The 27,519-nt window shown below is 42.5% G+C and overlaps 1 protein-coding gene across 1 annotated transcript in view; it reads right to left on the minus strand.

Moving 5' to 3' along the window:
* LOC118225328 (ephrin type-A receptor 3) overlaps positions 1–27,519 on the minus strand; it is a 134,580-nt gene that overhangs the window by 32,531 nt on the left and 74,530 nt on the right. The window contains exons 7-8 of the mRNA XM_035413532.1: positions 26,180–26,342; positions 24,106–24,214 (exon numbers count right to left, since the gene is read on the minus strand). Of these exons, the coding sequence (XP_035269423.1) occupies positions 24,106–24,214; positions 26,180–26,342 (272 nt within the window). The remainder of the gene's footprint in view (positions 1–24,105; positions 24,215–26,179; positions 26,343–27,519) is intronic.

Genomic DNA, 27,519 nt, shown 5'->3' on the forward strand with positions numbered 1-27,519 from the left:
TTCTCTGTAATTTATCTCTCTCAGCCTACGATATTTTCACCCCATATGTATGGAGATCATTAGCAATTACTCGAGCTGACAGTTTAGGATTTTTTTTCACAGGTCTTATAATCATCCTGTCATCATTTTCTCATGTCTTCTGCTGACAGCCTGATCACTGATGATTCCACCAGTAGTTAGCTTCATATTTAGGACATTCCATACTGTTGACTTTTTAACAGACACACATTCTGCAACAGATCCAATTGTAATTATTCTTTTCTATCATCCACACAATAGCGTTATTGGTTGTCACACTTCGTTCTCTGGCCCTTATCTGCAGTTCTCTTGCTCCAGTATGTTTTCATATCCGGTTTCCATGTAAGTCTACGGTACAAATGCGGTCAAAATACAAAGTCAGTAATTTTTTCTGACAAGAACAAATAGTCACAATATGTGTATTTTATTTGTCTTATGACTGTCCATGGGTCGATTTCATCATTTATTGTGTCATTTGAGCACTGTTATAATATTTGTTGTGGACCAATGAGGTTCAGTTTGCGTCACTTCCTGATTACTGCGGAGGACTAAGCTACAGTAGGGGCTACAGTCTATGGTCACTGGAGTGGGAGGTGGCACCTCTTGGCCTTGACATTGCAGCTCCGACCACGGTCCACCTGTGCGAAGTCAGAAAATGCAGGCATCCCATTTCATAGTGATTTCATTATGGCGTGTGCTATTTACAGCTGCACTAGACGACCATAAAATAATCCTCCTCTGAAGTTTTTTCGGTAGCCAAGTCATTTTTACTATTTCCTTTAGCCTACTTAACCAAATAATTAGTTGGCAGAAAGCGTAATCAGCTAACGCTTATTTGCTATATTTGGTAGTCCAGTAGCCTATGCTAAAACAGTTCGCAACTTCGGCTACCAAGCCATTAGACTAGCTAGCTAACCCTAACCGGCAAACATTCAATCTGTCAAACGTGTTTGACGGCTTGTCAGTCGTGTACATTCCGTAAATGTCTACCTGGGCCATGCTTCACGGATGTGACAAAGCTATAATCCAGATTTTGGGATAAACACTGCAAAATTTTCAGTTTCACGAAGCGAATTAAGAGTCTTAAGGTTTATTTGCTGGATAACATACAACACACGATGAAATCACACACACAGAATTTAACGAAATTAACCATCATTGTAGGCTAAGACTGGCATTTAGAAAGGAACATGTTTTTAGCATTTAAGAGACCGACAAGAGCATTTAAGCCAGTGGTTGGATTTTCTCCATTGGTTTTGATTATCTACAAGAAAAAAATTATAATTAGAAATTCAATGTACATTATTTTTGTCTTCATGCACCAGGTGGAAAACTTGCCCTAATAAGTGCGTTGTCATATTTGCACGTTATTAAAATTTCAGTTATTAAAGTACTTGGTAGATTTGTCACCGCTGACAGAGTTAATTTTTATTCGTTTAAAAGTGACTTGCGAATGATCGGTCAGCTAGCATCACCCAGCAAGTGAATGGCGATGGAGTAGCAGTTACTGGCTCATTAACTGACTGTGGCAAAAACCTACGGTGATAACTTGCTCGGTTAACAGCAGGTCTACCAGACAGTTATATGAAAATAAGCCTAGTCAAAAATCACCAGTACATTGATTGACCATCAGTGTAGTCGATGTTCTTCCCCTGTGGTTCATATTGCTAATGCGTGAGCTAACCACGGATAGCCTACCTAGCTCACTGGCAAGCTATGCTAGCTAAGCATATTCGTTTTGCTGAGAAACATAAATTGAAGATAACTGAACATAATTTTATTATTAATGTCATACATATAACGTGATTACATGACACAGTACAGTCACGGATGGAAATTAAACGTAAACATTTGATAATATATTTTAAAACATAACGGCAGACAGTCAGCTAGCCTCGAGTTCTTTCTGCAATCGTTCGTTCAGGTTGATGGGCTTTTCCCATATGGTCTATGGCTTTTCCGCACCGGACTGTCAATCTCATTGTAAAAATCACAGTACCGCTTAACTCTATAGTTTTGGCTCCAAATTGACAACATGGCCGCGCCCGCCATTGAGCTTCAAAACGTGTTTTAGAGACCCACGGAGAGTCAATGGGTGACGTCACAGTAGCTTTGTCCATATTTTTTACAGTCTCTGGATATAACCCATGCCTGGACACTCAAAGCTTTCATTTAATTAATAGAGTAATATGGTAAACCCAATGTTCAATTTGCCACAGCTGACAAGTCATTCATCCCAGTCATTGAGATAGGGGGAGTTCACTCATTGAATGGCACTCTTGTAATGTAGTTCAACGTCTATTTAAAAAAGCACATGAAATAAATATAGACGTTTGAATGTCACCTCATAGACATTGTTTGATTTGAAATACAAATGTGATTAGTACAAGGGAAATGCACAAATACAAACTTATGTTATAAAAAGAAAAAAGGGCATTGTACTATAGGAAAATCTGCTTAATGGCTTAATGTATTTTTGAATATTAAGCCGTGATTCCCTCCCTGTACTGCTGAACAGGATGTGGGACTTAATGGGTGGCACTTTATTTCACAGTGATTAGTGTTAGCGTTTAACACAGGACAATGTATAAAAGTGACGCTCGGCCCTGTAAAGGCCTGACCAGGCTTTCTGATATGCCTTTCAGGAACACCCCACTCATCTCCACCCCCACCCCACCCCCACCCGTCTCCACCTCCACCCCCATACCCTGCTCCCCAGCACCACATAATGCTCCCCTCAGATCAGATATTGCATTTTAAAATTTAATGTTCACTTAAGAATGGCATGAAGATGTAAGCCAAAAATATATATTAAGAAATCAATTTCCCCCCATCTCCAGGTACTAATATCCCATATTACCTTTTTTTCCCTCCTCCACCACATTTCATCTGCAATATTTTGTAATATAAGCCAGAATTATTGATGGCCGCTATATCGTACGGCAGGAGGGAGTGCAATGCATAACCTCCCCTTTATTATAATCAAGGAGCAGTACAGCAATTTGGATTGTAATTGCCTCTGAAAGACTTCAGAGGGTACGACATTAAAATGCATTTAGCATGTGGCATCAGACCGTACGGACCGTCACAGGCCACGGCGCAGGCCTGCAGCCCAGGGGCCCGTGATCAGGAACACAGCGATGGGCATAAAGCGTGAGGGGAGGCGTGATTCCCCCCGGGTCATGGCAACCGCTCAGCCCTGCGGGCGATGCGCAAGCCCGTCTCAAGCGCTCTGAATTTTAACGACGGTCCCCGGTTTGCCGCAATAACGCGATCCTTATTTCATCTGCCCGTTGCTAACTGCATCTGAACGCCGCGCAAACATTTCTAATTGCCTGGAATGACAAGCCCGGTTTCAATTCTCCGTCGTCAGGGTTCGAGGAACAAGGATGGGGATGGGGGTGTGGGGGTCGCAGGAGTACGGAGGGGGAATGGTGAGGTCGGGGTGCGGGAGGAGGGGGGGTTTGGCTTAGGAAATATGATATTCATGATTTTTATAATCCCCCAGTTCATTTTTTTACACAGTTGAACAGGCGAAATCATGGCCTTTTAACTAGGCCGACCAGGGAATAGCACTCATTTACTCATTTGAGGGGGGCAGGGGATCAAATGGCAGACGCTAGGATAGGTGTTCCCAGGGTGTTTCTTTGATTGGTGGAGGGCGTGTCCCAGGAGTAGAGGGGCCCCACCTGTTTATCAGCGCCCCCTCCCTCCCAACCATGTCCCGAGGCCAGCGTGCAATCTGTGATCATTTGCCCCCTGCCAGGCCTCGAGCATGTCCCATTAAGCATAACACGTTGCCACGGGGACAGAGGCGGGGGGCGGAGGTGGTGTTGGGGGAGGTTTGGCTGATTAGAGCATGTGGTAATCAGGCAGCATGAATCGCACTTCCCTCCGACCCGACCCCCGCATTCTCCCAGGACCCCCGAGCCCCGGGCGCAAGCCCCGCCCCCGCACCTGCCGCCCCCGTTCCGCGCAGCTCCTCTGCGCGCTGATGAAACACTTCCCCCCCGTCGCTGCGGGGAGTACGCCAGCCAGACCGCGGGGGTGTGGAACACTTACCCCCTCTCCTGGGGGTGAGGGGGTGACAGTTTACTGTCTGCCTCACTCTCTTCTTACAAGTGGTGAGTAAGGGAGTGGGGGGGAGGGGGGTGGCTATGTAAATAGTAATTAACCCTATACAAGATTCTGCTGATACGCCCGTGGTTCGACGTTCCATCGTTAATTTTGTTTAAGAAAGCCAAACGTTTTGATTTGCGGATTCGGAAAACGGTGTGCAGGAACACGCGCGCGCACGTGCGCATACTAGCTCACAAGCACACATAAACTGCAGAAACCCTCCGCCACCGTCCTTCAAAAGGGCGCCGCAGGAGGAGGCCGTGCGTCTAAATGGCTTTCCTGCAGCGCGACAGCGACGCGACAGCACTTACACATGATCAAGGGAACGCCAGGCGAACACCGCCGGCTATTCAGGCCATTGTCAGGCCACCGCGGTGGCGCAAATCAAACCAAAAAAGCCTCCGTTCCGCCTCACGTTCCGAAAATTCTATCTGCAAATTACCCTTCATCATCCACGATCAAAGCCACAACAGGCATACATCACCCGCACCCTCACCCCCCCCCCCCCCCCACCCCTTCTTTTTAATGAGTACGCCACCTTTGAAAAAAACATGACGTGCGGTACGGCTAACGGCAAGGCAGAGCGTCCAATTAAAATGTCTGAAAACAGCATCCACGGCAGCACCAGTTTGCAATTATTAAGCCAATACCACTGAACAAAAGACCCGATCAAAGGAAAATCCACGCATTATGTACATTGTTCACCGACCGATGGAACACAATGACTGTAGCTACCACTTTGCTACAAAGCATCAGGCCAATAAAGTCACCTTGATCTCTGAAAAATATTTTTCAGGATCAAACAGGATGAAATCAAAGTGCTACTAGAAACGCATGATTGGGCCACCAATTTCTGAGGTTCTTAAGGCCTCAAACTCCCAGCGTCCCCAGGGCCCCAGGGTGTAATATGCCTGAGTCTGGCGAGACCAGGGCCCTGAGTATGGGTTAGGTGTTTCCTGACAATGACAGCCACAACTCTTTTATTATCTTCCTAGCTAAATAGGTACCCTCCTCCAGAGCAACTTCAATAGCTCGCATTTTATCAACATCTTGACGTTCTCTGAACAAATTCAGGTCAAGCACCTTTCCTGAAGTCGCGACTGCAGCTCTCCAAGGAGCTCCCAGCCGCGAGGTCCGTTTCACGCTCAGTCACCGGCCACGCGGGCTGCTTCTTTACTTTGCGCCTCGCCTCTTATTATTTCATTGAAAAAGTAATAATGAAGACTGAATGAAGAACAGGCCGCTCCCGCGAGGGTTTTCTCTTTGTAGAAGCCGGCGCTGCAGAACCGAGATTAAAGCCGAGCCTCTCGCGCCTTTAATGCGTTCTCTCGGTGCCAGTAATGGACCGTTCAGCGGGGATCCTCTCCCCTCTCTGCGTGGATTTTCCACATCCCAGCTCCCGACACTTCACTTCTCCCCCCGAGGACAAGTCCCAGTTACACTCCTCTCAAGAGTGTTTTCTCTTTCAGTTTTTTTAAGAATCTGCATATCTGCTTCACTTTTTTTTAAATGAGGAGACTGACCCCCCTGATCCCCTCAGCCTTTTCCCCCTACAATTGTTACCTCCGCTCTCTCTATCTCTCTCTAAATTCAAAATGCTTTATTGGTGTGACATATTTCATTATACGTGTTGCCAAAGCTTTACAAAACACATGACAATGTACATGAAGTACAGTGTAATGTCAATTATAAACAAATGAACAGAAATACATGCAAATACATGAACTTAAAACTAATATTAATAAAACAACAAATGACAATTTGTTACATCTTATGAACACATAAGGGTCACAACTGTCCCTCAGGCTGTGACAGGTAGCTACATATTGCGCAGCCACTTTCTCTCTCTTTTGCTTTTCTCCACTCTCTTTTCCCCCGCTATTCTACATCTCACTTCCACACACCTCTCTGTCTCTCCTCATCCCCCCTCTCTGTATATTTTATTCTCATCTCATCCCTTCCTTTCTGTCTCTCTTCTCTACACCTCCCTTTCTCTGTTGTCCTTCAGCCACCCCCCCCCCCATATTCTACACACCTGTCTCGGCCTCACCTCATCACTTCTCCATTTGTCTTTCATATCTTTTTTCTTCTACATCTATCTTCTATGTTATTCTCCCTCCCTCCCTCCCTCCCTCCCACACCCTTGTTCATCCTTGTTCCTCTGTGTAAATCAGCTCTCAGAGCCTGCACTCTTTACGTGGAGAGAGGGAAGTTGGTTGTGCTGACGCAGAGTTTTCGGGGCTCCCCGTGTCCCCCCTCGCGCGGCTCCTCTCAGCACGTCCCGCCTGCGCGCCGACGGCATTAAAATGAGCCGGCCCTTCGGCTACAGAGAGAGCCGCGCTCCCGGCCAAAGAGCTGACTCAGGCGCCTCCCATCGCCTACCCTCACCGTCAACCGGAGGAGCCTTCCGCTCAAAGGCCTTCCCCGCTTCGCTTCCTCGCCGTTAGGGATCCGCGCCAGGAGAGGACACAGGGACGGCTTGAAAGCCAACGTAAATTTCGACCTCGACAACGCAACGCTATAGCCATCACAAAAATGATGGACCGCACTGAAAATCAAGCGCAATAAATATCTGGTCTGCCAAACTTAGCATGCTTAAACACTTAAACATATTCTTTTTTTAAATTTGGAAAATATATAGCAAAGCCAAACGTCAACGGTGTGACCCCGGGCCACGTGTCCGTGGAGCATCACTAAAACATTGCCCAAGATGAGCGGCATGTATTGTACATGACACAGGAGTCCTGGTGTTATCGGATTGATGACAGCGCTCCTAGCTGGAGAGCTCAGACTGGTACAGAAGACGTTCTCGTGAGCGAAGGGGGCGGGAGAGTGCTTTGGGAGGGGAGCGCTACCCCAAGCTGCAGGGTCAAACCCGCACGGCCGGACCTCCTGCCTGTGCGACATTTGTCTCCGTTTTAATGTACGCTGGGCACATGCTTTTGCCAGCAGTCCTTTTCCGATTTCAATTACGGATAACGCAAGTAGTCCATTTCCTATGATCACTCCTGGGAACCCCTCTGACATTGAGTTCCTATGGCCCAGCATGTTTTTGCAGCTACGTATCAACTCCCTGCTCGACAATTTATGTTTCAAATACCTGTTTTTGTTATTTTTTTGCCAAAATTCCTCATCTAGTGTCATTTTAGGTTTCAATATTTCTTAACACATTTTGATTGGCCAAGAGGGCCTTTTTCTTAGCTTCACACTCCCAAAACCAAGTCTTGGCCGGTGAAAATTTAAGTATCGGATACTTGGGAAATGGTGCATTCAGTAAGACTTGGCACTATGATCTTTAACGACCTATTCTGAAAACCTTTTCCTTTACAACCTCTGCGAATGGGTGTTTACCTTTAAAATAGTAGACACCACTCTCTCTTTTCTCTGTTTTATAGCCAATAGCAAAATAGCCTAGCGAGACCATGTCTTGTTCCAAAAGGAACAATAATAAAATAAATCAGTTAATGTCAATAACGTCAAGGAATTCCCCATAACCTTTGTTAATATCATTCAACTATGTTTTCTTTTAAGCCTCTGTAATGACTGAATTAACTGCATGTGAAAGACACCTGTACGTCATGAAGCAGCTGTTATTTTCCTCTGCGCCAAAGCGTTTGAGAAGACTCTCTAGGGCTGGCAGTGCTCACAGTCCCTTTCACAAGCTCTTCTGTCCTTTTTTCTCCCAGCCAGACTGCTGAGGCCTGGGAATTACATCTGCCAAGAGACTAAAACAACACTGAAAAAAATGCTTCAATGGCCTAAAATTTTTTACTTCAATTTGTTACACCTATTTTTCCTTTAGGTTTTCTTATACATTTTTTGGTTTGTTATAAATCATTTGAATGCACACAGGGAGCAGGGAAGTATACATATTAACTTAAGTATTGCAGCAATCTAGTGGCCTTTCTTGTTCACACAACCAAGATTCCAGTATTTTACTGGATTGATAGAACTCACACATGATGGTGCCAGTAATCGCTGTCTGCAGAAGTGTCTGTCAAATACTCCTTAAGATCTAATGATGGGATTAAATAACCAAGATGTACACAGTAGGTACAGTCCTGGCATGAGTCTGTTTCATATTGCAAAGAGTCTTCCACATACCACCAGAACACAGCACAAAAAACCAATAAACACAATTATTTTTAGTTGTCAACAGTAGAAGTGAAGTCATTATCATCCCTATTAAAACAAAATACAAAATGATACACAACATGGCCACCAGACATCCAACAGGTCATCCAAAATTATGGGCATTTATATGGAGTTGGTCCACCCTTTGCTGCTATAACAACCTCCATTCTTCTGGGAAGGCTTTATACTAGATGTTGGAATATTACTGCAGGGATTTGCTTCCATTCAGCCAGAAGAACCTTAGTGAGGTCAGGCACTGATCGGGCAATTAGGCGTGGTTTGCAGCTGGCTTTCCAATTGATCCCAAAGGTGTTGGATGAGGTTGAGGTCAGGGCTCCATGCAGAGCAGTCAATTTCTTCCATCCTGTTCTCGACATTTCATTTCTATATGGAATGTGCCGTGTGCTTGTGGGCATTATGCTGAAACAGGAAAGGTTCTCCCCCAAACTGCTGAGGAAGCACAGAATCATTTAGAATGAGACTGTATGCTGTAGCATTAAGATTGCCTTCACTGGAACTAAGGGGCCCGAGACCAAGGGGTGTCCAGATACTTTGGATAATATAGTTTAACAGCATCCCTTGCCAAACACAAGCCAAAGTGATGTATAATAGCATCCCTAAATGGTGTCCACGGCTACATAATTTCAAACTTAATCAATTATTGTCAGAGGTTGTTGATTAATATCCACTTTAAAAGTATGTAAAGCATGCCATCTTAATTAACACTAACTGCATACAGAATCCATAACTATCCTGAATCAAGAATTACTAAGATCCATTAAAGAAATTACAACCATCATACTCCTTTTAATTTTTAACCCCAGGAAGAGTAGTTTTTTTAAATGTTACAAAGACAGTATTCCAGAACACTGCTGCTTTCAATTACCAGTAGTGACTGTTAAATCAGTATTTAAATATTTCATTCAGTTAAGAACATTCTAATCACATATTAGTAATCTCACACCTTAAGGGTTAAGATTCTTCATTGGTTAAGCGCTGCATTTGCATCCAATTGAACGCAAGCTGCACCATTTCTTGGCACATATTTTTACTTTGTTGTTGTCTTCTGTAGAAATTCAATGACAGAAATAAAGTTTAAAATGCCTCTGGAAAATATTCTATAAAAAACACAGCAGAGGGAGGATATCTGGAAACATCAACGCTCTTGCGTTGCAGGTAAAATTTCTCCAGGTCACGTATCTAAAGCAGCAGGAGTAAAAAAAGCATTTTCCTTGTGGGTGGGTAAGGATGAGTGGGAAGGAGTGTCAATATAAGACCTACAAAGCCTCCACGAGTAACCTGCTTTACGCTCTGATGCCACACACGAGTTTCTGGCTCACCCGCTAAAAAAACCCCTAGAAAACTCAAGCGCTCCATGAAAGAAAAATCAAACCGCTGCGATGTTCCAGACACATCGCCAGCTCATGTTTCTGCGTGCGGAACGAGGAGGTAGGGCAGACTACAGCGATCTTCGGTATGAATTCATTACTGAAGTAAGAGCTTTGCTAATGGTTTTTTGACACTGCACAAAATAAGAAGTCAGAAAGCATGAACCATTGACTCCGAGAAAGAGGCGCTCAACAAGAAGAGTCAAATGCTACCTGGAAGTCATAAGAGCATATACAGTAACAAGGCCTGAAGAACAATACGAGACCTAGAAAAAGGACTACATCACAGACAAATCCAAGTCATGTGTAGAGACAAGTGTAAAAATAATTGCAAAAACTATTTCAGGCTTGTGGATTTTAACTAAATGTAGTTGGGAAGACAAGTGGCAAGTAAGTGATACAGAGTCAAGCTAGTGTGTTATTAAAATAAAGTGTTTTGTAACTCCAATAGAAATGGCAACTAAACCGGCACCAATTCAGATGTGAAACAATGAACACCAAGTGTTAAAAAAACACCTTCTCGGTTGATTGAATATCACTGGGGCTTGGAATGAGTGTCGGAGAGAAAAGATATGTAGCTTGCGCTTCCTCTTCCTATCCGCTTGTGATGTTCCCGCCCCTCGCTCAATCTGATTGGTTGACAGAAATCAAAGTGCCATTGTGCGAGCTGTGCTTATCAAACAAAGTTGACATTTTCTCCATTGCCAAAGTAGGTACAGCGGCAGGAACCTAGCCTTTTTAAAAAAGCAGAGGTCACGCTTGGGGCCAGGATCACTCTTAGCTCATCCTTTCAATAGGAAATAATTCAAATATAAAGCCATTGCCATTTAACAGATGCTCGGTGGACATGCCCCCCATAATGCTTATTTAGCATATTTTCACTTGATTTTATTGAGACGTGCTCATGCCTCATGTTCTGAACATGCTGTGTCAGGATCAGAGAACAGCCATTCTACAAAACAGAGCGATGATTTAATAATCAAATAAAATATCCTACAGCAGAGTGGGGCTACATTTACACAGCTGTGTGGAAGTCAACATTTAGTTTCTTCTTCACAAATTTTTTTTTTCCCCAAATAACTTCCCCCAAATAGGGTACACTAGATAACATGCAAATTAAAGGCACCAAAACTTGGTTAAATTAAGACATAATTTTAAAACATCATTTTGATTTTATTATTTTCAATATCGTTAATTATACTATGGCTAAACATCATACATGCATCTCCCACAATATGAAACACTGAAACGCATTAAATACTAGTTAAAAAGTGGTTAATTATTCCAAGGTAATGCATGTTGGGACATACACACACTTTCAGTCGTGTGAATTTCTGTGGGTAGCTTCAAATTTTAGCTCCCATACCAAAATTAGCATTTAAAAACTGGCGATTAAAAGCTATTTTGAGTGCATCTAAACTTTTAATTTCAAAGCAAACACCTTTCTAACACCATTTTAACTTGCCAGTCTCAGAATTTTGTGTTTCAGAGTTAGAGTTAAGATTGCTGTTGCACTTTGAAGCAAGTAGTAGAAGAAAGTACAGTAGTAGGGAGAAATAAATTGAGGATCCAAGATATTGCATATATCTGCTTATAGCTCATTCCACCACTAGGAGGTTATAACTAAGAGTAAGTCATCCTCATTGGGAGGAGACTGCCAACCAACCAGAGGCTATCATGACTTTCTATTGAGATTATATTGGTTTTGCTATTTTATAGTGCTGCTGGTTTTTTAATGAATAGCACTTTTATTGAAATGACTTGGTGGTTTTCATAGAATCCAGGGGGAACTGAACAGCTGTGACACAGTGACACTTCCTGTAGAGAACAAACAGTGATTTAAAAAATATCAGAAGAGTTGTGCTATTGGACTGCCTCCCTGCATTCGACAACAGGACCGGAGGACTGCCTGCTTTAATCAGTAAGAGTGGTTCAGATTATCATTAATTATCAATGGCAGACGCTCCAATTTATCTGCTTAGCAGGTGCCTTTACATGGTGGGCCTTTACAAATTACACTTGTTTTCCGCTCTCTATCTCACAGGCACTTTCTTTTTTTATTTATTAAACTAAAGCCATTTAGGCAAAGCACCTTGTTCAAGGGTAAAGGTTTGCTTGAAGAGACGCTTGGAAAGGATGCGTGACTGCAGCATCTTTGTGCGTACAGCGCACTACAAGGACGTACTCGATCTATGTTCATAGGTGGCTTCACTCCTCATTTCGCTGCTAAATGAATAATGTACAAATGCTATTTCTAATTGATCAAAAGAACTGGGGGTGGAGGGCAGTAACTAAACGAGTAGAACTTCTAAACTTTTCATGGTACTTTTCATCGTGCCTCCTGTGGTTTAGACGTTCCCCGGCTCCCGCGCTGTTAGCACGTTAGCATGATGTGGCTCAGTCCCGTGCCCTTACAAACAGGCTTACTGCAGTGCAGGCGATTATTGGCCAGGACACTGATTATGCTGTGGATTAAACACACAGTGATAAATCCACACTGTTTCCCGCTGAGGGGTGGGTAAAAACACTGGGTTTAGATTCATTATAGTAATTGAAGTGGCTGGAGACATGGGAGTGAGGGGGGTTGGATAACGCTGCTCTCCCTTGCCAGTTTTATCACCCCAATCCAATACACCAGTCTGCATTCAATTAGCGGGGAGCTTTACACTGACACCTCCTGGCTCCGTAGTACACAGCTGGCCCGAGAGGAAATAAAAGCGTAATTTGCTGGACAAACACGAGCAGCTCATTCAGTTTCAGTGAAGGGACATCTCATAGCGGATGTCACTCCGGTTACGGTTCTACAATAGCAATACTAAAGTCCACAAAAAAAATCCAACGGTCAGTTCATTATTGAACAAAAGCGCCGGCATGTTCTTGGATGGCCAGGCCAGCCTGTACCGTTCACAAAACATTTTGTCCTGGTCCAAATATTCTGTATGGGCACATTAAACGACTAGGGACAGCAGTGTTCTGGCAGTACTTTTATTCAATTGTTTTTTTTTTTTGCTTTAGTACGTGGCTTCTGTGTGCTTGTGCAAGCGCGTGTGTGTGCATGTGTGCGTGAGCGCATATGTGTGATTTTTTTTTGCAGACTAATGACTGGTACGGCATCTGGCTCCTGTAGGAGAGAAACAGCTCTGTCACATCTGAAGTGCTGTGTTTTTAGAAAGTACAGGTAATGCACACACTTAATTAAACACAAAAAAAAATCCATTAACTGGTTTAAATTCCCCCTGCCCACACTACCTTTTGTGGCTGAGCCATGGCTTGCCGTTGAGTGAGAGGTTTACTCCATACAAAGCCATTACAGGCCAGAACCTCCAAATGCCCTTAATACCCACTTCTCGTGTAAAGAGCTGGAACATTAATATCATTAGTGCGATTATACCACAGTGCTTCATATTCAAATTTGTGCCAGCCAAGACAAGCTCAGGCATCAGGCACAGAAGCTGTTCTGGCAGTGCTTAACAAATAACCACAACTATGTACCAATTACAGATGTAACTGTGAGTGTTTATGTGTGTGCGTGTGCATGTATGAGCGTGGCGTGTGTGTGTGTGCGTGTGTGAGTACGTGTGTGTGTGTACCCGTGTGTGCACATGCGTGTGTGTTTATGTTTGTGTGTGTAGTGTTTTATTGTTTAGCCACAGAATAAATTTAACAGAGCACTCAAAAAACCTGGTAGGTGCTCAGTCCCTTCTTCATAGCAAGTCTATGAATAATTGTAGAGCCTACATTTGAGAAAGTTATGTAACCTAAACACTGCATCGTGGTTATTAACAGGTGACTGTATTAACAATGACAGAATAAAATGACTTGAGACAACTGTCTCCCTGTTTTCGTTAGAGGGCTTACCCAACTAACGGTGAAACATTCTCCAAATGCTTCTGCGATGTTGTAGGTGTCCCCTCAAGCAGAAAGCTCTTTTGATACCCCAAACCTTTGTACACAGAGCATCTGCGACGTTTTGTTTCCTTTAATATTCTGCCAAACAACAAGCACCCGGAGGCTACGCGTTTTGGCCAGCCATCGCTCTCACATTTGTGATTACACTCAGCGCCTGCAACATTCTGTCGCTAATTCACGACTGCAACCATTTCCACTGCAACCGTCATTAACTTTTAAAAGTGGCCCACGGCCTTGAACAGATGTGCCAGAATCAAGATTTAAAAAGTTTTTTTACATTTTTTTTATGTTCCCTCCCCATTCCTTCAGCACTGGGAGACTCTAACCTGCATTGCTAGCAACTACAAAGACAAGGTGGTTATAAGAGCTAGTAAAAAATTTCTCATGCATGTAAACAAACAAATTTCCAAAAGTGTTGTGAAAAAATCTTTTGCTTATTGAGGAAAACATAAACCTGAATAACTAGAAAACAAAATAATTTAAACGTAACATCTGTACCAAATATATATATATAACAATGTGTTTGTAGCTACAAACGTATGGTAAAAAATACTAAAAATGGTGCTCCGGTAGAACTCCCATCCAAGGCTCTGGAAGCACACACTGTCATGCCGTTTTTCACCACTAGAGCAGACACACATCAGAATGGGAATAAAGAATTTATGCCAGAAATATAAAAACATGTGAACATACAAAAAAACCCACTATGAATCCTGTATTCAATTGTTTATCCTTAACCTTGACTCACAAATAAAAAAATGTGAAGCTTTGTTTTTGTGTTTTTCTAATCAATTTTCAACTTAGTGGTATTACCTTTGGGGACAGTTTGGTCAAATTTTCCAAACTATGTTTGAGAAGAAAAACAAATTTAAGTTTTTTCAAAGTCACAATGACAAATATTGATTGAATGCAGGCCACTATCTCAAACATTGCAGCCTGAGTTTCTCAACAATTAAACCACCCGCGGAGGCATCTCCCCTGCATTAAAACAGAACAATCGATGGAAAATCAAAATGTAGTCCATTGCTTACTAATGGAATACCGTGAATCTCACAGAATAAAATATCCCTCATTGCCACCATTTGCCAGTGAGATTTTCTTTTTTGTTTTCTGGATACTGAGAGAAAACATTTCAACTGTAAGTAATGACAGACGAGTGGCTGGGCATACTTCCAGAAGCAAAGTTGGTAAAATGACTTAATTGGTGCCTGTCGGACTGCCTGGTACTTTTTCAGTCACGCAAATGATCCACGGCTAATCGGCGATGAAAAGACACCTGTGTCGTGTAGGCCGCAGCGGCATTTGGCAGCCTTGTTAAAATATTCCAAGGAGATAACCAAGTTTGAACCAAATCATTAACAAAGAACTGTCACATTTTAATTGCTTCCCGAGGAAACAGGCGTCTATGCGGAGGGGGGAAAAAAAAGAGAGAAACAGTTCGCTGATCATGGGCCATCTGCTGACTATATCACACAATCGCTGGAGGTTCCCTACCTGCACGATTGCCAATTCGCCTCCAGACAAACCAGTCAAATTAAAACGGCGCAGATTTTAATAATGCAACAATCTGATGCAGCAAAGTCCGTCCCTTGGTTTCTGGGCTTTTTTGTTCTGATTTGTAGGAACAAAGTTAACAACTGAATTGAATTCCTGGCCCAACCAGGAATTGGATTCCAAGTAATTAATGTTTTCAAAGAGGGGCTGTTTGAAAACACATCTAGGATCCAGCACACAGCACTGGGCTGGCCTGGCCTGCAGTAGAACACATTTTTGCGTGGATCATTTCCCCCAAGCATAGTACCTGGCACACGAGAACACGTACAGACAAACAGACACATGCAAGCACACACATACAAACACACATGCACACACGCACACACACACACAGGCATGCAGCCTCCCCCCCACCCACACACACACACACACACACTTACACATACTAATGAGCACACACAGACACATATAAACACAGAATAAACTACATGGCATTGGCTACCACCATACACTTAGCCCTTAGTTATGTAAAAAAAATACAACATTGCATCATGCTTCTTTACAACATGTAATTTCTCACTCTCTTTTCGGGAGATTGTTCAAACGGAAGCGAGCAGTGAAGGGTCTGCAGTTGCTGTGTTCATCAGCTGGCTGGCTGACTGTACTGTGCCTCGGCCGTAGGGCGGGGTCCAGGGGCCAGCTCCCTCTGCAGCCCGAGAGCGGGAATCCTGAGAACCGCCATCTGACCACGAAATGACTCAACATCTCCTGCCATACTGCCTGTGTCTGTGAGACTGGAGATACCTCACCGACAGGTTCCAGGGATCATGCCACAGGCCACAGGGCTGGCTCACACTACACACGGCCAGCCAGGAAGGTGTCGCCACAGGCGACGGCCAATGGGAGATAGAACAGCATGCTGCGGGTAGCACTCTGGGTCCTCCAATGACTTAAAAAAGAACTTCACTAAACCGCTTAATACAATTCACAGCCAGCATAAACATAAATCATCACAAACAGATCTGACATCTGCAGTTCTGGAAAGAGTAAAAAAGCTAATGAAAAGCTCATTTGCCTTTTATAAAAGAAAACAAACAAAAGAAAAAAAAATATGGCTTGATGTTGTCTCCATGTGTCTCTCTGGCTCACGTCTTAAAAGGCGTAACTTCCAGTCATCATGAGGAGTGTGCCAAATGCTCGTTCCAAGCCCATTAAGCCACACTTTGTTGTTTTTCCTATTTATGTTGCTATTCTAAAACTTAAAGATGCTAATAAAAAACTGAGGGGGTCAACTGTCGACTTACATTTTGGAATGTGTAGTCTGTTTTTGCGCTAACCAAGCCTGGACCCTTTTTAACAACAGAGGAAAAATTATGACCTGCTAAATAACTCTAAATGCCAAAGGACTGTGTGCAATTAAATAGTTTACATTAGCTCTAAGCCATAACACAATCAGGCCAGATATCTGGGTTTTTTTGTATCTGTCATCATGATTTGCAGGCCAGGGCAGAACAGAGGAGTGGAGAAGAAACAAATGCATTGCTCATTACTGACATATTTCCTGTCCCAATTACCAGACTCAGCCCACTGAATCTTAAGCTCAGTGACATCCCATTTGAGGAAACCCGCAGGCCGGCAGGCTCTCAGCCAATCTATACAAATCCCCTTCACAGTCTGGGTTTAAAGCCCGCCCCCTTCCCCCCAGACTTTCTGTACTATGATCCTATTTCTGTGTGTAACCCTCACTATTTTCCCTGATTTCCTCTCTGCATAATAAGAAGAATCCACAAGTGGAACTATTTAGGCTGTCCAGACTGCTTTCTTTGTCTTTCTCCATTTCAAACAGAGCTAACCATGCACTCTCAAAAACACTTTATGTTATTTATTAGACAGTATGAGTTCTTTTTTTTGGACATGTTTTAAAGGAGCACCACAGAAAGAGGTTAAGGAGCCAAGGGGGTCCATTTTTCATTACAGTCTCTGGTAATGTGAGCTAGACTACGAACCAGCACAGAGATTAGCTTCATCAGCGCTTCCCACCCATCAACACTGGCGCACAGCAAAATGGCCAGTGTTAATTCAACTCTAACAGAGTATGCATGAGTCCGAGAGGGGCCACATGTACTCTGTAAGAGCTGACTTAACACCGGGCACTTTGTCACACGACCAAGACGGCTGTGAGAGAAGTTCAGCCCACTGTGGCAAAAGCCCCAGTGACCCACATCGGCAGCATCACAAGCCTCAGGACCCAGAGCAAGGGAAGCCTTGGCCCCGTAAGGCATTACACACAGTGAGGCAGAGAGGGAGCCGCAGTGCGATAGGTAAGAGCAAGCCCTGCTGATTTAACATTCTCTCTGATGCATCAAAGCCCGGCCCACCAGAGTCCTGCATACCTCTCAAACTGTCTCAAACAGCTCTGTTCTTTCCAACTCTCTCTCTCTCTCTCTCTCTCTCTCTCTCTCTCTCTCTCTCTCTCTCTCTCTCTCTCTCTCTCTCTCTCTCTGTCACTCTCTATCGCTCATTGTGCCCATCTGTTTCTTTTTCTCCCACTTCTTTATTCTATTTCCTTCTACCTTCCTCTTATATCTCCATGCTTCATTCCCAAATGTCTCTCTTCCTCTCAATTTCGCATATCTGCCGGGCGTGAGGAACCAAGCGGGCCACACTTGCGCAAAAACCCACACGGAGGCACAAAAAGCCTCTTCACCTTCAGATGTTCACGACCCGCTTTCAATGCATTCGTTTTGGCTCACGATCTGTGTTCAGTCTGCTTCTGACATTCTCTCTCCCAATCTCAGCAGCCAAGCATTTAATTTGCCTGTAGCCAAATGAAAAGGGAAGTTATGTGAAATTCATGGAGACGTATTGACTGGCCTGTTAAACCTGGTTTACGCCCCTCTCCTCTGGCTACTCTCCAGTGTGCCGTAATTGTCTTTAGGTGCACTTCCCTCCAGCTTCTTCTGCCCTGAGACCTCCTTCGGTTTCCTATCAGCAACTTTATTGCTGCTGGTGCCTCCGACTCCAGCATTAGAAATGCCATCAGCAGTGGAAATCGATTTCTAAAAAATCAGTGCAAATGAAAGCGTGTATGATGTGTGTGTGTGTGTGTGTGTGAGAGAGAGAGACAGAGAGAGAGAGAGATGGACAGGGAGAGACAGAGGAAATTAATAACTACATGTATCTACTGCTCCCTGTGCATGTGTACTGTATGTACTGTATGGGTTAGAGTGGTTCTCAACCGGGGGTACACGTACCCCTTGGGGTACACGGGATGGTCGCGTACCACAAGATGATTTGATAAATTAATAAAATTTTGATTTAAATTTTTTTTTTTGTTATATATTTTTTTAAAAGCAACTGCATTATGGAGGGTGAAATAGACTGCGTTTTTTTTCTTTTCAAAAGATAGAAACTGTGTTAAAACCGTAATTAGTATGAGACCGCATCAATGCAATTTATAGTAGCGAGCAAGACGGAACATCTGCATGCACTCAAGCAGCGTAGCCTAGACCTACGTCAGTTCACCTGCTACCAAGCTGTGTAGTTGGACAAAATGGACCACTGGCTAAAACGTGCGATCAGCAGCAAAAATCCTCCCGAACCTCCAAAAAATCCTTCCGAACCTAAAAAAAAGGCAAGGATCGAGCAAACAGTCAAAACGCGGCAGTTTCGTGAAGAATATGTGCTGTTTTGGTTTATGTCTACAGCTGCCAATCCACCACAACCGCAATGTTTCTTTTGCGGAGAGAAGCTGGCTAATAACTGCATGAAGCCCGCGTATCTGCAGCGGCATCTAAACACTAAACACGCATCGCATGTTGGTAAGCAACCCGACTTTTCTAAGAGAAAGCTCTTAGAATTTCGATCAGTTGGCAATGCAAAAGGCATCGACAACATCGACCAAAGCACTCAAAGCCTCATATGCAGTGTCTTTACTAGTGGCAAAGTCTAAAAAGCCATACTCCATTGACGAGGAGCTAATATTAGCCGCAGCAGTTGTGCTGGCAGAGACCATTCTTGATAAAAAAATCAGCAGACGCACTTAAGAATGTACCACTGTCAAACGACACCGTTTCCCGAAGGATCGATGAAATGGCAACTGATATTGTTGACCAGGTTGTGGACATGCTTAAAGTGGCTAGTTCCTTTGCCCTCCAACTTGACGAATCAATGGATATAAGCGAGCAAGTGCAGTTGGTTGCATTTGTGCGATACAGGGACACTGACGACATTTGCGAGCATGTTCATTTTTGCAAAAGTTTAACGGGGGAAACTACTGGAGAGGACATTTTCAATGTTGTCGATAGTTTTTTCCGTGATCACGGAATTAGCTGGAGTTCCTGCACAAACGTCTGCACAGACGAAGCAGCTGCCATGACCGGTCGAGTGAGGGGCCTGACGGCTCACGTAAGGAAACAAAATCCAACTGCACAGTGGTCACACTGCCTCATACATAGGGAAGCTTTGGCCTCCAAAAGAATGAGCCCCGAGTTACATGAAGTCTTAAATGAGGCTGTCAAAGTCATGAACTTCATAAAGTCAAGGCCACTGAATTCTCGACTGTTTCGTCAGCACTGTGAAAACATGGGGTCTGAACACCAGCAACTGTTGCTGCACACAGATGTGGGCTGGCTGTCCAGGGGCAGAATATTACAAAGATTATTTGAGCTGCGTGCGGAAGTGCACACCTTTCTAACAGAGCACAAATCTCTATTCGCCACAATGTTTGAAGATACCAAATGGCTAGCACAACTTGCCTACCTTGCTGATGTGTTCAGCAAATTGAATGATCTGAATCTGACTCTACAACGCAAGGACCAAACATTCTCCATTTGCTGGACAAAGTCAATGCTTTTATGAAGAAAACAGAAATCTGGAAAAGGGCATGTACAGGTGGGGATTTCAGTTGCTTTCCTCAGCTTCATGCTTACCTTAGCACTGAGGACAATGAGAGAGCTCATATCAAGCCAATTCTAGAGGGACATTTGGATAAGATTGTGCATGAGTTCCAGTCATATTTCCCAGACATTCAGGAGAGATCTGCTGGACTGGACTGGGTGAGAACCCCTTTCCTCTTGCCAGAGGCCAGCAGAGATAAACTGCCTGCAAACATTCAGGAAAAGCTTTTGGACATTTCCTCAGACCGTGGCCTGCAGATGAGGTTTGAAACATAACTCTCTCACAGTTTTGGTGCTTCGTTCAAAAGGAGTACCCTGACTTGGGAAAACGTGCTTTGGATCATTTACTACCTTTTAGATCTACCTATTGCTGTGAAGTGTCATTCTCAGCAATGACTCAGATTAAGACAAAACAAAGGAACAAACTCCTCTTGGAGAAAAGTTTGATCACTGCTGTGGCCACACTCCCCCCCCCCCCCCCCCCCCCCCTGGGATAACACAGCTCATCAGTGGAAGACAGGCCCAAGTTTCCCATTGAATTGTAAGTAGTATAACAGTTTTATTATTATTTTTGAGCAGAATGATATCTGAATGAATATTTATGTTGAAAATATGTGTAAGCTGGTTTAATTAATGCTATTATTTGTCATGAAAAAGACTCTTAATAGAAATATTTCCCTTTTTTTGTCCAGTTGGATAAGGGGGTACTTCGGGTGGGAATTTTTTTTCCAAGGGGTACAGTTGCCCAAAAAGGTTGAGAACCACTGGGTTAGATCCCTGATACAGAGCACTCAGCCACATTAAATTGGATAAATATTAGTGATTAGTAATATCAGAGAAAACCATGGTAGAAAAGTGTAATGGAAAAGAAGACCAACTGAAAATACATTTGAAAATGTTGCAAGCATTAGTTTTGAGACTTTCCTTCTCTGCTGCCTTTAAGTGCCTACACACAAATGTCAAAATTTATTTAAAGAAATGCATTCAAATGGCACTAACGAATGAAGTGATGACCTTAGCTTGTTTACCTTCTACCTTCAAATAACTCTGATCCCCATATAGAGACAGCTCATGCTATGAAGTGGTTGCTGGCCTTACTGCATGTACAGCACATACAGAGAACCAGCTGCAGCGATTCAAGAGCCATGGTAATTACGGCTTTGTGTGGTGGGCCGTCACATCCTTGAGGGCTCAGGGGTTATTAATGCGCTGTGATAAAGACTTGACCCGTTCCAGCTCTCTGGAAGAGTGCACAAGCTCCCGTATACCCTCGTTCCTTTCATGAATGAGTATACACTGGCCTGAGGCCAGCTGTGAAAGAGACACTTCACACTAAATTAACGCTAAACAAGCGACGCTACCTGTTTAACCGCAGGCAGTCAAACACTCTCAGCTGACCTGTGCCGTATTCAGAGCCAAGATGGCTGTTGGCTTTCCGCTCTGGAGATCTATTTGTGAAGTCATAAGCCCAGAGACCACTGTGCCCCTTGGCGTTAGAACATGCAGAAAAGCAAAGCTGATGCTCAGGTGAAGTACTTAAATGTGATACGTTAAATGTGATATGCGGAAGGGAGGTGGGGTCTAATGGAGGGCTATACCTCTGCTACTAAATTACATCATTTGGCTACTCCTAGTGTCAGGTTTAAAAGGCGTAGCTCTGTGCCCTCTTTGTCTCTGAGCTGGAAACTGTATGGGGGACACATGCCACAATCCTGACATCCATTCCCTCAAACCCAATGCTCTATCCAATACCCCCCACCTACACCCCAGAGCCTCCCAACGTTGCTTTGATATTACACCCCCTCAGCCCAATGCGTCAATTTGTCTCCCCTGTAAAGCACTTCACATACTCTGGACCAAAATGCTGGTTCTGTCACACAAAAGCTCTGTGAAAGTCAGAGTGTATGCTCATCCCTTTAACAAGCAGGGCTAGCCGGTGGAATTATGCTATACGGAATTATGTCTTCTCTCTCTCCATGACTTTTTCTGGTTCACTATTGCTGAATAGGAATCATCACTTTCATGAAAGAGGAATATGGCTCTCCTCTGTGTATTTTATTTTGACATCCCTTGACACTATTTGTGTTCTCTGTCAAGTGATAGACGACCGAGCAACTGACCAGCACGTTACCAGAAAGTTACTAGCAGCACTAAGTGCTGTAAAAGTGTTTTGTATTGGCTAACGTTAGCTAAGGCTAGTTAGCGTGATGTCATCAAACGAGCAGACCTAAATAGCTTCTGATGTGAAGATAGCGGAGATTTTAAAATGGAGTTTGGGGGAAAAAATAATATCCAGATAACTGAAAATGCAAGATTGTTACCTCCTTGAACAATTAGCTGGCTTATTGATATGATGGTCAATATTACTCAGTTGGAACAACACAACGTTAACAATCCAGTTGGCCACATCTGATGTTGAATAGTTGGATCGGTGCACACAATAAGGTCAGTAGGTCAATGGTGGTAATTAAAGAAACAACACTGTCATTAAGTGTGTTCTTCTGAACACGTGAAAATTAGCATTATGTTTGGGTTTTTCATCTGAGAAAAGAACACTGACACTGAATGCATATCACTCATATAATGTTGGTGCAGTACAGCAGTACTCATTTCCAGCCCAGTTTTACTCTCTGTTCTCTGACTATATGTTGATGTCCCTGACATTTCATACACATGCATTCAGAAAAGCAGGATCAATAACACAGAAAAGTTGCAATCACTTTTTCTTCCTTAGCTCAAAGCAGTGGTAGTAGCAGTCGAAATGATTAGTTCTTAATTACACGGTACTCTGTCATGGCTAACCAGCCGTATCCATTTATTTATGGTGCAAAGTATTTCACTTTGAATGATCACAGCAATAAATGATGTTTACTTGTTGTAGGTAGATCTATTTTTGCTTATGATTTTTTCAAGTCTTGCCAACAGGGTTCATTCTTCATGAAAAAGCACCCATCAGCTCTCCATATGTTAAATGAACAATGAATGCATAGACATGCATTGCTTGAGTCAGCTGTGATCATCATTCAGCTGTGATCAAGTAACTGCGTAAAAGCACTGTCAACTGTCATTTTGCTCACTACTCAGTTTAATTGATTCTATACAGCTTGTGTAAATGTTAGTCACAGATCTACAGCATAAAAATGCACAACACTAAAAAGTGCATGTTTAGGCTAACTATTCCGACTATTATAATTATGTTTTGAAATATTATGACAAGGAAAGTATTGTGGTAGTCTGCATAGTATAGAGATTTCCAGCTATGTTGCATTGTATCCGACTGGTTATTTAAAATCATTTGTGTCACTTAAAGACCACGGGCCATCAAATACGACGTTCCCTTTTAATAGCTACTTCATAAAGACCCAAAAAACAAGCAGAATGAAGCCTGTTTTATTTAGTTGAGATTTAACCCTTTTTTTCCTGGATGTGGACCACTTTTTACATTGCTAACTATGACAGGATTTTGTATTAGTCATTAGGAGACCATGTTTATTGTACAATTAACATTAATTAATTGCAACCTGCTGTGCAACTGTTTAATGGGCTGCTAATCAGAACTTTATATCCATACAGAAAAGATACTTTAAAACAGAACGAATGATTACATTCTTTACCTCAAAAGGAAATCTTATTATTTTCCAGTTCAAAAATTTGAAAAAAAAAAAACTAAGTGTATGTTCAACAGTTCAGTTGCAAAAAAATGCACAGGGTCTCTAAGTAAAAGTCTTTACTGTCTATGACTGTTAAAGACATGGGTGAAAGCCAGTCGGGCGAGTGTTTGAGTGCACCTGGAGGAAGACAGGGCAGCCTGTGGGCATGTGCAGACTCACTCTCCTTCTCCTTACTGATCTCACTATCTTCTTTCAGATCTCACTGTCCTCCTCCTTACTGATAGGATTAGACTTCTTTCCAAGCCTGTCCTGAGTGCCTCCATCACAACAGTTCTCGTTAAGACATCAACAGTACACTCTCACTGAAGGACCATTAACATTGGGCAGGGAGTCTCCACACAGGACTGGGTCGGACCTTCCAAGCTTCCATTTCCACCTTCTCAGCCACAACCTCCCACATGGACATCATCAGTGTTACCATCTCCTATACCCACAATGCAGCTGAGGTAGTGAGAGAAAAGAGGGATCTCTTACCTCCCGCTCACAACGAAGCATGCGACCAAGAGCACAAGCAGCACGATGCCTCCTGCAATGGACACAGCCAGGATGGTGGACTGGTTGGGATCTCCAATGGCTAGCATGTCTGTCAGGAGGGCAATAGGAAATGGACTTAATGTGGAGGGGTCAAAAAAGCAAGATGGATACTAGGGTCAGGCTTCTGTATTGTATAGAATATAATCTGAATCATCGCTCCATTTTTTACAATTATGGTATATAAATGCTTAATAAGACATTAGTAGCTGCATTAAAATCATTAAACAATGTGTTTATATTAAGTCCAACATTAATAAATATTAAGAAGTAAAACAGAGTCTTCAGTGAACAATATCAGCTGTTGATATTTGCATGAACGCAACATAGAAAGATAGAAAGCTATATCTTATCCTCAGATTACAATTTTCAAAATCTTGCACCACAAATAATTATTATTGGCCAAAATAGTATGCATGTTTGCTAGCAATGAGTAACAGATTCATTCAGATTTTATAAATGAAAGGCATCACCAGTGCTAATTTTTATAACAAAAAATGAAACTTTTTAAACAAGATTTGATCTAGTTTTATCACAAAGTGTTACTTGTTATTTTGTATTTATTATGGAAGCTACTCTGGTTCGAAGATGCCAGGAAGCCATTCTCTATGTCAGGGTGTCACATTAGGCTAAAGAATTTGCACAGTTGACTTGCATCCCCTGACTTCATCTCTAACCTTTCTCATTCTGTACCAAAACTCGACAGCAAATGTTTTTTTAGGTGACAACACCGCAAATCTTTATCTCCTGCTTCAAACAGCCAAAGAGCTGAGAGAAACAACACCAATTTGTGGAGTGTGACATGTTAAAGTAATGAAATTGTTTCTGAAATATACATGAAAATGAAGTAGGCTTCCACAGCCTAAGAAGATGAACCCTGCATTATAAATGTTTTACAGGCACTTCAAAACAGCTGTCGGAGGATGTCATTTGTGAACAAATAGCCTGCGTTTTTTTCGGATAATGAACCGGCACTGAACAGAAGAAGTGTCGCTCAAGAGACAAAACCATGGACAGTGTAAGCCAGTAATTCCATGCAAATTACAAGTTGAAACAAAATCCTTCCAGGATCTGATTTAGTAACAAAACTAAAGCCCAGGTTTGACATGTTCTATATTCCTTTGAAGTGTTCTTAAACAGTGGCCTGATCGCTTAAGCTGAACAAAGCCAAATGGTGAGACCGTTTTTTTTTTTTCCGACAGCTTTTGTTTTTTGAAGACATGAATGATGTGGCTATCGTAAATGACAGTACAACGCTACTAAAAAACATGTCATGAGCATATCACAAAGTAGCTATATACATGAATGTAGAATTTTCTCAACAAATATCAATACAGTCATTATAACAAATTCACAGAAGTCTTTAATTTTTAAGACCTGATATTGTGCTTTTCAAGGGATTAAACATAAGACTCCGTGGCATTTCTGTGAAGTTGTGAACTGAATTATGGCACTCATGCTACAGGAGTATTTTTATTGCCTTCTATATAAAGCATAATTGAAGTGGAGCAACATTGGGTAATGCATTGATCCTGCATAACACCTTGTGCTCATGCTCCTAAATTGTGGTCATTTATATGCTCATGAGAAGTGTCATTACTTCACAGTTACTGCATAAATCCAGTGTCGCCACTGTTATTATGAGTGCTGTTCTTCTATATTATTTTCTTATTATTTGTGGTAATATTTTTTATTATTGTTTTTTACTATATGTTATATTGCTATTAATAGGATTTAGCAGTTTTTTCTTTTTTTTTACATTTTCATCATCAGAATAAAGCCATTAAAATGAACTTGAAATGAACTGAATCAGAGAGGAAACGGAGTTTGAAATTTTTACTTGAAAAAATCTCAAGATTCTTTTCAAGAAAGACCTGCACACTAAAATGTCCAGTGTTAATTCAACTCTAACAGAGTGCGTACAAACCCTATAGGTGTATAAATCCTATGTGGGTAAAGAAGGGAAAAGGGAGGAGGCAGAAGGCCAGGGCATAAGCGAGAGGCGAGGAGCACCCACCCTCGTGACTGGTCTCCAGTTCGATCTCCCCGCCGTAATTCCCGTAGCCGCCGTCTGTGCGCGCCCTCACACGGAACACATAGGTGGTGCCGGGCTTCAGCCCGTCCACGGTCATCACGTTGGACTTGGTCTTCAGGACCGTGTAGTTCTGGTCTCTCTGGTTCTGATCGGAGAGGCACGAGAAAGAATGCATTTAAAGCAGCACGATGCTGGTTACTCACCCATATACAAGCCCCACGAATAGCAGCAACTTGTTTGAGTGAACGTTTTAAAAAAAGATCGAGAACAATGTCAACATTTTTATAACACTATTAGAAATGCGAATGGTCTAAAACAAGGAGTAGGAATTGATGTGTTGCATCGTCAATTACTACAGCAACGGTGTGATGGAGATTAGTGAAATTAATCATGAGTTCCATTTCAAAGCCATTAACACTTCACAGATGCTAATTTCTGTGGATGGACAACCGCCTTCAGAGTAGACACAGGAAAGAATCTGTGTCATATTCTAACACAAAACATTATTTTTTCTTTGATTTTCATGTTTGCTAAGCAGCTGTTATGAAATGTATTCACATATAACAAACAAACCATTAAACTTATGCCCCTGAAGGTAATTGCATTTTTGCACAATTGCTGCCAACAAACAAAGAGATTAAATTGGCTCATACACCCAACATGAATCTATTTTCAAAACTCCTGTCGTGTAGAATAACAGCAGTAATAACAATAACCATGTTAATAAAATGTTTCATTCATGAAAATATCACTGCTACAAGTTCAGGGTAAATCCATATTAGAGATATCAGATTATTTCCCAGATTGAACCCCCAAGTGTCAGCATGAATTACCAACTGGGAACATAAAATTTATTCCTTTTGTTACCAAAATAAAAGCCGCTTACTAAAGGTCATCACCTTCTTCCTTTCGTCAGATATTTTGGATTCAAAATCACATGACATTCATGAATATATAAAAAGGAGACAGTTACACAGTTTCAACTGCATTATTTTCCTACCCTATAAAACAGACAATCTGTCTGTGCCTGTTCAGTGATGATTCTAATCTAAATTTAACCCCAAAGCCACAAAGGATGATTTTTGCATGTTCCACAGCTGCTAAAAAATAATTTTGCAGCTGTGGATTTCAGCAGGTATCTGCATGCGCAAATATTGGATCTGCACTCTTCAAAGAATTGTGAATACACTACAGCAAAGCTTAATAAAGCGAGACCCTCCACTGTGCAGGCATGGATAGAGCTGTGTTCCGACATCTCAGACTTTATTTTAAAATAGCTTATTTCAATTGTTTTCTATGTACTTTATATGTTATTATGTACA

This window comes from Anguilla anguilla, chromosome 4, assembly GCF_013347855.1.
Source record: "Anguilla anguilla isolate fAngAng1 chromosome 4, fAngAng1.pri, whole genome shotgun sequence".
NCBI classification, from domain to species: domain Eukaryota; kingdom Metazoa; phylum Chordata; class Actinopteri; order Anguilliformes; family Anguillidae; genus Anguilla; species Anguilla anguilla.